Source organism: Lactuca virosa, chromosome 1 (assembly GCF_052849685.1).
Source record: "Lactuca virosa cultivar CGN04683 chromosome 1, Lactuca_virosa_CGN04683_v6, whole genome shotgun sequence".
Taxonomy (NCBI): Eukaryota; Viridiplantae; Streptophyta; class Magnoliopsida; order Asterales; family Asteraceae; genus Lactuca; species Lactuca virosa.
The window spans coordinates 185,669,178-185,679,368 of NC_136426.1; the positions used below are offsets into that span (position 1 = coordinate 185,669,178).

The following is a 10,191-nucleotide window of genomic DNA, read 5'->3' on the forward strand; positions in this document are numbered from 1 at the left end:
AAAGTTATATTTTAGCCGTTTATTTTTGTTGAATGTGTTGCGTGATATGTTCGGAAATAATATTATAATCCAGATGAAGGGGAAAATGATTTGTCGTATATGTTGACATTTTGTTTGTTCATGGTATTATATATATGAATATGATCCTCTTCATCAGTGAATTCAAAAAAACGCTTTTAAAGAAAATGATATTGTCCACCCTTGATTCCAGTACTATAATCTGAACAGCATGGAAAGCTTTGATATCTGGATAAGATGTATCATTATTCTAATTTCTACAGCTGTACTTCTATGACAATTAGCTTACTCAGATCCAACTTATACTAAATAATTCATTTATCTACTAAACCATTAATACAACAAAAATTATCAACCAAATCATCTCAAAATTATCTAAAATATGGAAATTTTCTTATTGTCATCAAAACTGCAAGCCCCATGTCTTCAACAGGAGGGGATTTCATAAACCAGAGGACCGGTTTGCATACTCCTGAACCAGTGACCCAAACAAAGAAGCTCTCTCAATCAAGCGTGAAGGTTTGTCAAATTCTTTAGCATAACCTGTTTCCAACAATGCACAACACAACACAGTGAGTTCGGGAGGTTGAAAACCAGAAGCACAGAAAGTGTTTTCAAGAGAAAAATGAGAAATTACTCACCAGCATCAATGACAAGAACACGATCACAATCCATGACTGTTGGTATTCTATGAGCAATGCTAATGATTGTACATTCAGCAAAGTCTTCTCGTATGATTTTCTGAATGACCGCATCTGTTTGTGAATCCACTGAAGCTGTTGCTTCATCCATGAACAACAACCTACTGTGCTTCAGCATCACTCGCCCCAAACAAAGAAGTTGTCTTTGTCCCACGCTCCAGTTATCTCCATTATCAACAACTAGGTACGAAATCAATATGTTCAAACACAAAAATTAGATCAAAGATTTTTTCTTACATCAAATCAAGTGTTAGGGTCAGTTTGTTTCATCTAGTTATACCTGGAGAATCTAGTTTACCAGGTTTTGAAGCTACAACATCATCAAGTTGGCATCGTTCAAGACTCTGCAAAACAAGTTTCTTGCATGTATAAGAGATTGATTGATTCATAAAACTTGTCATGCATGTTCCATGGAAAATTAAAAATTACGTACGTACCCTCCAGATCTGTTCATCGGAATATTGGCCAATAGGGTCGATATTGCTTCTCACAGTGCCTTCGAAAAGGATCGGTTCCTGAGGAATGATTCCAAAACGAGACCTGAGATCATGGAGTCCGATGGTGGAGATGTCGATGCCATCAACGATTATGCTTCCGCCAGAAGGCTCCACCAACCTAAACATGACCTGGATCATAGTTGATTTTCCACCTCCGGTTCTACCAACCACACCAATCTTTTCACCTCCTCTAATGCTCAGTGTAATCCCTTTGATCACCAGAGGCGTATTTGGACGATATCTGACCTGTTCTCACAATCCAACATTCAACAGCTTCAAAATCTTAAAAACGGTTGTAACTTGTATTTGGGGTGGGATAGGGTCGAGTTATTGTGAGAACCAAAAGATTTGCGAGAACTTGAGTACTCATAATCTGCTCATCATTTCTCAAAATTAAAAACATAAATTATTTTCAAATGTTGCGTCTAATCCATATCTAGGCTCAAAAAAAATTGTCATTTTTTTTTAGAAATTTGCATTGAAGTACAATCAGCAGTTATATGGGCTGTTGATTGTGCTCATCAGCAGTCTATATGACCGATGATTATGCATAAATCAACATTTCCAAAAAAACAAAAAAAAAAAATCGTCAAATCTTTTTTTAGCATATATATATCGCTTAGACGCACCATTTAGAGAAAATTGGTGTTTTTGATTTTGAAAAATGATGAACTCATTAAACCAAAAAAGCAAGGAACCATTACTTTTTCATTTTCAGGTTTTAGAGCTTATTCTTTATCGAAAAAATATATATATCTAAATTCATAGCTTCATGTTGTGAATGTAAAATATAATTTATATATTATTCTTATTCACAATGTGAATTCAGATTCACAAAGTGAACTTGCACAGATTGTGAATTTGACGAGATAAATTTTTTTTTTTTATAGAACTTGAAATCAATGGAAAGCGGATAAAATGATTCCTTGTTGTATATATTAATTTTTTTCGTTAAAAAATATACTCTAAAAGTTGAAAAAAAAAATATTGGTTCTTTGGTTCCATAGTTTAAAATGATTCCTTGTTGTATATATTCATATTTGATATTTATAAGTTATCTACCTGCAAATCTTGGAGCTCTACATTTCCATGAGAAGGCCAATTTGAAGGAGGGCGATTGTCTTTCTTCACCCATTCAGCCTCTGATGGTAAGTTATTGAACTGTTTTATCCTCTCAACAGAAACCATTCGGTTTTCGACTGAGCAGCTCATATACACAGCCCAAAACAACGATACATTGAGTGACAATCCATACGACAAAGATAGTCCCACATTTTCTATAATGAAGATGAAAGATCCACATTTTCAACTTCAATCAGTTTTCTAACAAAAAAAACAACACATGGCAGGGTTTAATAAGTTGTGTTGGGAATTTACCTGGTTTAACGATACTACTAGGCAAGATGATCAAGAACAACGTGGAAACACATAAAAATAAGCTTCCAAGGAACTCCAAACGGAAACCTAACCACTCATTGGACCCATTATTGTGGAAATCCATTCTCAAGTTTCCATTCACACGATCAACATTTTCTTGAACAAACCTCTCCTGCTTTTTAAAACACCGAATTGTCATAACCCCAGAGATGCTCTCCGAGAAATGGTGAATAACGGGTGCCTTTGTAATTGAGTCAAGTCGTGTTAATTCACGAGATGTTGCAAGAAAGTATCCCTGAATTAAATTAATGAATCAATAAATCAGAATTTTGATTTGCGTTATTACATGTTAAATTTTGAACGTACCCGATACCAGAAATTGAGCCAACCCAATGGAATCAGTAAGAACACAGTTGGCCAAGCATACTGACAAGTGACGATGATTATGCTAATCACTGATATATACATAACAAGACATAGGCTCATCAGGAACGGAACTAACACATCGATGTTTGTTTGATCACTTGAAGCCTGAAAAGATTCAACACATAAGCATTAAGCATAGCGAGGGAGGGTCTTTTAACAGAAATCGGAATGTATGTATTAAGAAACTTTACCCTGCTAAGAATCCTTCCTGAAGGTGTAGTGTCAAAAAATGACATTGGAGCATGAAGAATGCTGTGAAGCATCTGCGTGAAGAAACTCTGGGAGGTTTTAAGCCCGATGATTGTTGAGGAAATGACTCTACCGAATACCAAAAGGAAGGACAAAAGAGCGATGGATATATAAACTTGTATAAACAGCGTAGGGTTGAAAGAGGATGCACGTGTGTCGGAGGTTTCATAGGACAACCAATAGTCGCTTGCCATCTGTGCACCTTGCCATGCGAATGAGAAAAACAAAACAATAATCACACCCCACCATCCAAAAGCCTCGGTAAGGTACACTTTATAGACACTTGAGCTGATCCTTCCCGTTTCTCTCTCTTCTTCTTCAACTAATTTCGATGTGCCTATGATAGAACTAGACTTGGATCTTTCTAATTCCTTCTCATCTTCTTCCATTGGGTTATGGCTAGGAGACTTCTGAAGAGGTCTAGGAGAAGGGGTTTCAGTTGTTTTAGCTCCCATTTCTACTAGTTGCATAGAGGCTTCGTGGGCAGACACTAGTGCCTTAAAATCTAAGCCAGATTCTAGAAGTTGATCGTATTTTCCTGATTCAACAATCTTCCCATCTCGCATCACCTGATACAATCAAAGTTAAATTTAATCATCCATGTATCAAGAATCAAGACCTTAATCTCTACAACTAAAACAAACTCCTTGTGTACATTTGCTTACTAAGATTAGATCAACATTATGGAGGAATTCAACTTGGTGGGTAACGAGCAAGATTGTCTTGTTTCTAAGAGCTCCCCTCACACACTCCTACACCATCAAAAACAAATATAAACATAAGGATTTGTATGGAAAAAACAAAAATACATGAATTTTCATATTATACTATGATGGATCAATCGATCAATCACCTTGAATATTGAGGAACCCGTGTGAGCATCTACAGCACTAAAGACATCATCAAGAAGATAGATATCACAATCTTGATAAACAGCTCGGGCAAGCTGAATCCTCTGCTTTTGACCACCACTCAGGTTAATCCCACGCTCTCCGATTTCAGTCTGATCTCCAAATTCCATCATTTCCATGTCTTTCTCCAAGCTACAAGTCTTTATTACTTCCTTGTATTTCTGTTTATCCATTGGCAAACCGAACAAAATGTTCTCTTGGATTGTCCCATTCTGAATCCATGCCGTTTGTGCAACATATGCAGTGCTTCCGCACACCCTCACCTATTCCATATATCAACAACAAAGTTTATCACATGTTGTTTAATCAAGTTTGTTAAGATCGGAATCTTACGCAAGATCGTTTTATATTTTGCAAGATCGTAATCGTAAGATCGGATCAGGATCGGAAGATCCTACCAAAATGAATTTATATTTAAATTTTCTTGTAAGGTCGTGGGTGTGCAGTATACATTATAACTTGATGTCGATTAAGACTTCAATATGAAGTCAACTTTTATTTTTTAAATATAAATCATAATTTTTGTTGTTGCAAACCGTAAAAAATTATGAAGAAAGCATCTTAATTATAAAAAGAAACAAGATCATTATGATCTACAACTAAAGGCTTACGATCACAAACGGAATATCATGAGTGTAATCTGCCTAATTTGAGATGAAGTGATGATGGTGTATAATAATTTTGCAACTTGCAATACTCGATTTCATGTGAATAAAAAAATTAGGCTCGACTATATAATAAAACTACAGAGGTTATATCGGATCGTATTAAGATATTAAGATCTTAGTCGGGATCCTAAGATCCCACTATAGATGTTGTTTCAGATAGATCTTAGTGAGATCTGGATCGTTTTTGGTTTGCAAGATCTTAAAATCGTAAGATCTTAAGATCAAAATCGAGGTCTTAACAACAATGTTGTCAATAATTTCAATATTTTTTTTTGAATGGTTACCTTCCCGGAGATTTTGTGCATTTCGCCAATAACCGATGAAAGAAGAGACGATTTCCCAGAACCAACAGTCCCAACAATTGCAGCAAGTTCACCTTTTTTAATGGTAAAATTTAAATTCTTGACAACACCTCCTTCATCACCTTCATCATCCCAACCAAAAGACCCATTTTCAACTTCAACCGTTGTCATCCCACTACAATCCTCCTCCCTCTCCACTGCCCCCTCATCCAACTCCTTACTTAACATGAACTCATCCAATCTACCCAACGAGATCATGGCTTGAGAGAGGGAGATCATCGACTGTGGGAATGTTCGAATCGGCTCTTGTAGATTCTTGATAAGTGATGTGGCAGTGAACACTGTCCCTGCATCAAGTGGGATCCCAAACAAAACCGCACTCCCAAAGGTGAGTGAAGAGACAAACAAAGGTGTGCTCCACAAAAGGATCATGTTTCCACCGAGGGAAGTCATGAATTTTGTAAGCCACCCATATTCAGACTCACGAAAGGCTTGAATCCTCTTGTTGAAATGTTCTTCCCATGCTTGGAACTTAATCACCCTCATGTAGTTAAGCATCTCGTTTGTTGCTTTCAACCTCGAGTCACGCTTTTGCATTATCTTAAACTGAAATTTGTTGTTCCTATTAGTACCCAAAATCACAAGAATGACAATTACCAAAATCCCTACCAAAGCTACCAACGAAGGTCTCCCAAGGTATGAGTAAAGAATGACTAACGCCACTGCAACTTGGAGTGGCATAAGCCAAATAGCATGCAACTGAAGCATCATATCTGAGAGTTGTTGAGCATCTACAGCCATGTAATTCACAATCTGTCCAACACCATGGGATTGTCGAGCAGAGCAAGAGAGGCGTAACCCCTTTTTGTAAAGGGAAGTTATAAGGGTGGAGCGGATTAACATTCCAAGCATCTGAGAATGGAAATTGAAGTGGTGGGTTGACAAAACTTCAATTAGTTTCGCAACAAGAAGGATTAGTATCAAATAGTATCCCTCATATGGGGAGCTACTCTTCCCTGAAGTGAAATCTATGAATCTTTGGATCAACAAAGGCCCAACATACGTGACACATAGCTTTATAATCGCAAGAAAAGCAGTGAAGGCGACATTTTTCCAAAAACATCGAACCAATGTAACCCTCACAGGGTGTTTCGAATTTTCATGAGGCTTGGGCCAATTTTTTTCAAAAAGTTTGGAGAGTTTCTCAGCTTTGTGTTGGGGTGAAAGTGTTGGGATGTCTTTCAGTTTTAAAGGGGTTTTGTACCCTTTCTTCAACAACGGGTTCATCCATATCCAAAACAACTTTGATGGGATTGAAGCTAATGCCCATCCACTCACTTCTTCTACCTCCGACTCTAATACTTTACCATTACCATTTGGTACTAGTGATTCTGATTCTCTATTCACTATGATTCCGGTTGACCCATTTATGGACATAATTAAGAGGAAAACCGAAAATGGCAAACATATCAATGAAATTATGTCTTCGGATTTCAAAACTGGAGTGTTGGAAACCAACCGGATAACACCAGAAGAAGCCATTAAAGCAATGATGATGAAATTTACAACCCACAAAACACGAAGGGAGAGCGGATGTGTTGAGGCTTGAAATCTCTTCTCGTGGATGATCAACAAAATGATTACAAGGAAAACCATAGCTTGAATCAACCAACAAATCCCATCTATTAGCTTCCATGATATCTCGTTGTTTTGTACAAATGCTAGAATAGATGAAACCAAAGATAAAACCACTAGAATTGTTGTGACGAGTAAAGTCAGCTTAAACCAAATATTGGTGTTATTGACAACAAGTCTACTTTTAGGAAAAAGAGGTTCTTCTTCTTCATAGGTGGAGGTGGACCTTGAATTGAGCTTATGAATTATCGCAAAGAGGAAGAGGATGATCAGAAGGAAAAAGACATCGATAGAGGATAAAAGTGCTCTTTGAGGGCATGGACAGAGGAAGATGAACCTTAGCCATTGGAGTATGGTTGAAGTTCCAGAAGCGTCCACCACCACAGAGCTTGAAGAACATGAAAGAGAAGTCATCCAAGATGAAGCACAAGGAGCCGTCTCTAATTTGACGTATATATGCTCAAACCCACTAAAGATTTTATTTGTGTTAGCTTGTGGAATACTTTCGATTTGTATTCTACACTTCAACACGTCTCAAAACCAGAAATATAGTTTAAATAAACATTGAATTGAATTCAGTGCATGCAATGCATGCAAAATACGTTTCTCGTTGAAGTTCAAGAAAAGAAGATAAACTTTAATACGGTAAATTACACTTACGGTCCCTGTGGTTTAGGGTAATTTTTATGGTTGGTCCCTAACATTTTTTTCTTAACGCATATAGTCCCTGTCATTAGGTTTTATTTCGATTTTGGTCCCTAACTGATGGAAAGAATAAAATGCCCTTGGTGATTTTTTTTCTCTTTTTTAATTCCTTTCTAGTTTTATACAATATTAATCACAAATCAATAACTGATGGAAAGAATATACACACTACAAAATACAGTATACAGAGTAAACGTTGTACTCCTTCAAGATACCACCGATTCAAAGCACCCATTGAAGGCATCGATTCCAATTTAATAACTGCCATAAGTAATAAATATGGTCCTTGATGTGCATTGATCGAATTACCCTTGTGTAGCTTATATCTTTAAACATTCCCCATTAAGCTAAACAGGGAAAACGCCAAACTTTTTCTTCAACTTCCTGAGATCACGAAGCTGGAAGATCTTCAGTTCTTCATACACATTTCTGTAACATGTGTTGCATTAACAAACATAATGTCTTTTTAATATGACAACCTCATGGCCCTTAAGAACCTTGCCCATCATGGAAGATTATAAAGAACAAGCTTTGTATATTATCCATCATCACGGCCCCTGAAATCCTCAACACATTCACACACAGTACATTCCTACTTCACACCCACAACAATGAATTTGATATTTCAAAAGAATTTCACATAATCCATTTGATAAACAAAGAACTCGTGATTGTGAATTCGGTTTTACAAAACCACTTAATAATCTTCATGCAAACCGATCGCCCTACTGCAAATCAAAGCAGAACAAGCACCGCTCACCCATGTGAACTCTGGATGGATGACCCCGTTACCTTAAAATTTGAAATTGAACCCCAGTTCAAGAATGAAGATACATCGGGGTTTATGTTTGTTGGAAATAGCCAGACGGCGGCGGTCGAGAGATGAAAGAAGTGTGATGGTGGTCAGTGTTCTCCGAAGTTCATCCTTCCTGCACCTACATGTTTCTGGTTCCAGTTCGCCGGAATCAACCAATCAGCGGCAGGGACGACATCTACGGCTTTGACGGTAAGGAGATAAATGGGTGAGAGTCGATTGCCGACAGGTCAGGCGTTTCCGGCGGCTTTTTTCTATTTTAGGTTTCTTGACTCTTGAGTTCATAGAATGAAAGAGAAAAGAGGGAAATCAAGTTTATCGTGTGTTTGACTTAGCTTTTCACAGCCAAAAGTTCTTTTTGAAAAAGAAAAAAAAACAAAAGATGTTTGCAAAACTAGTTTTAAAAACTACTTTTTGAGTTTTGATACAAGAAAAATGAACTTTTTGAAAAAGTCAGGAAAACCTGACTTTTTGTAACTTTTTCAAAAATGACTTTTGGGCTGTCAAAAGCTAAGCCAAACACCCCCTAGAAAACGATTCAGTGGATGGGTAGTTGGGGTAGGGCAAAGGTTGTTGTGGTTTTTAATAATTTTAAAATTGAACAAATTATCATTTAGCTTTATAGTTTTTCTTTGATATGGTTTTTACGTAACTTTTTTCCCTGCGATGGTCCATACGCAGTAAACTTTGCACACAAAAGGTCCTTATTAACTTTGTTAAAAGATTTTGTTAAGTATATGTGAAAAGACGAAAATGCCCTTTGTTTTAATTTTTTCATATTTATTTTAATATGTTGTTAAATTGAAATAAAAAAATGGGGTCTTTTCTCTCTCTCTCTCTCTCTCTCTCTCTCTATCTCTCTCTCTCTCTCTCTCTTCTTCTCGTTTTTATTCACCACCGGCCAAGGAAGAGGCTGCCAACCACCGGAACTGCCCTTCCTTCCTCTTTCTGTCGCAATCCAGCTCCACAAACACACCCTGCGGCTGTTGTTGTCCCCCTCGATCTCCGCAGCCCTGCCAAAAGGCTTGGTCGTCGGAAAAATCAACCAGAAGAAAGGAGGATGTTGCCTCCAATCGGGCCCCCTCCACCCCCTTCTCCAGTCGAGTAGCATCACCCCAAACACCCTATGTTTCTGTTTTACTTGATCCCTGTATCCCCGTTGTAACATCCGTCTCTCGAGGTATTAATTAATTATGCAAATTAATTTTGGTTTTGGACTAATGTTTGGGCAATGGCCCCTTTTGGAATGGACCTTAGAAGATTGGGCCAAGGAGTGAGCTGCCCATAAGCCGTACGCGGGGCGTAATCCGGCGTACGCGGGGCGTAGTAATCACATTGGTTGCGCGGGACTCGGGGGCGTACGCGCAGCGTACCATGAGGTACGCCCAGCGTACGCGGGCAGATGCCAAACCCTAATTTTTAGGGTTTAAGACATATATAAACCCCATTATAGCCTCCCATTTGGCCTCCTCACCTGCCCCTTACTCTCAGAAAACCGTGGTTCGTCCCTTACTCCATTTGCTTTGTGTGCTTGACCTCTTGAGTTCATTTTGGTGAAGAAGGGCTTGGAAGAAGTGAAGCAAGGTTGAAGGAAGAAGCACTTGAGTATCTTAAGCTCTAGGGTCTGGAACAAGCTCACCTTTTGGCACTCAAAGGAGGTATAAAGCTCCTACCTTTCCTTCTTGAATCATAGATCTAGGGTTTTGAAGATTTGGACCTTTTTAGGTCCAAAGATTTGATCTTGAGCATGCAACTCCGTTTTTGAGCTTAGGGTTGCCACCCTTGAAGCTCAATGTGTTCCTTTAGCTGTAAAGTTGCAAGCTTTGAGGCTTTCATGAAGCCATGCAAGAGATCTAGCCATTTCCATGATGGTTCTTTGTCACTTTTT

The 10,191-nt window shown here is 38.0% G+C and overlaps 1 protein-coding gene across 1 annotated transcript; it reads right to left on the minus strand.

Moving 5' to 3' along the window:
* Positions 1-238: 238 nt before the first annotated feature.
* Positions 239-7,295, minus strand: LOC145162976 (ABC transporter C family member 4-like). Its single transcript, XM_079081924.1, has 11 exons — positions 5,132-7,295; positions 4,122-4,442; positions 3,934-4,020; positions 3,211-3,837; positions 2,960-3,124; positions 2,594-2,888; positions 2,279-2,493; positions 1,157-1,462; positions 1,000-1,063; positions 660-899; positions 239-561 (listed from the first exon to the last, which is right to left on the minus strand). The coding sequence occupies exons 1-11, from the start codon at positions 7,196-7,198 to the stop codon at positions 461-463; spliced, it is 4,488 nt and encodes a 1,495-aa protein (XP_078938050.1). The 5' UTR covers positions 7,199-7,295; the 3' UTR covers positions 239-460.
* Positions 7,296-10,191: the final 2,896 nt, after the last annotated feature.

Excerpts from the sequence above, each read along its gene's own strand:
- LOC145162976 (XM_079081924.1), bottom strand. The coding sequence starts at position 7,198 with ATGACTTCTCTTTCATGTTCTTCAAGCTCTGTGGTGGTGGACGCTTCT. Across the intron at positions 3,125-3,210 it reads CAGGAAGGATTCTTAGCAGG|GCTTCAAGTGATCAAACAAA; the intron begins GTAAAGTTTCTT and ends GAATCTTTTCAG. Across the intron at positions 562-659 it reads TGTTCTTGTCATTGATGCTG|GTTATGCTAAAGAATTTGAC; the intron begins GTGAGTAATTTC and ends TGTTGGAAACAG.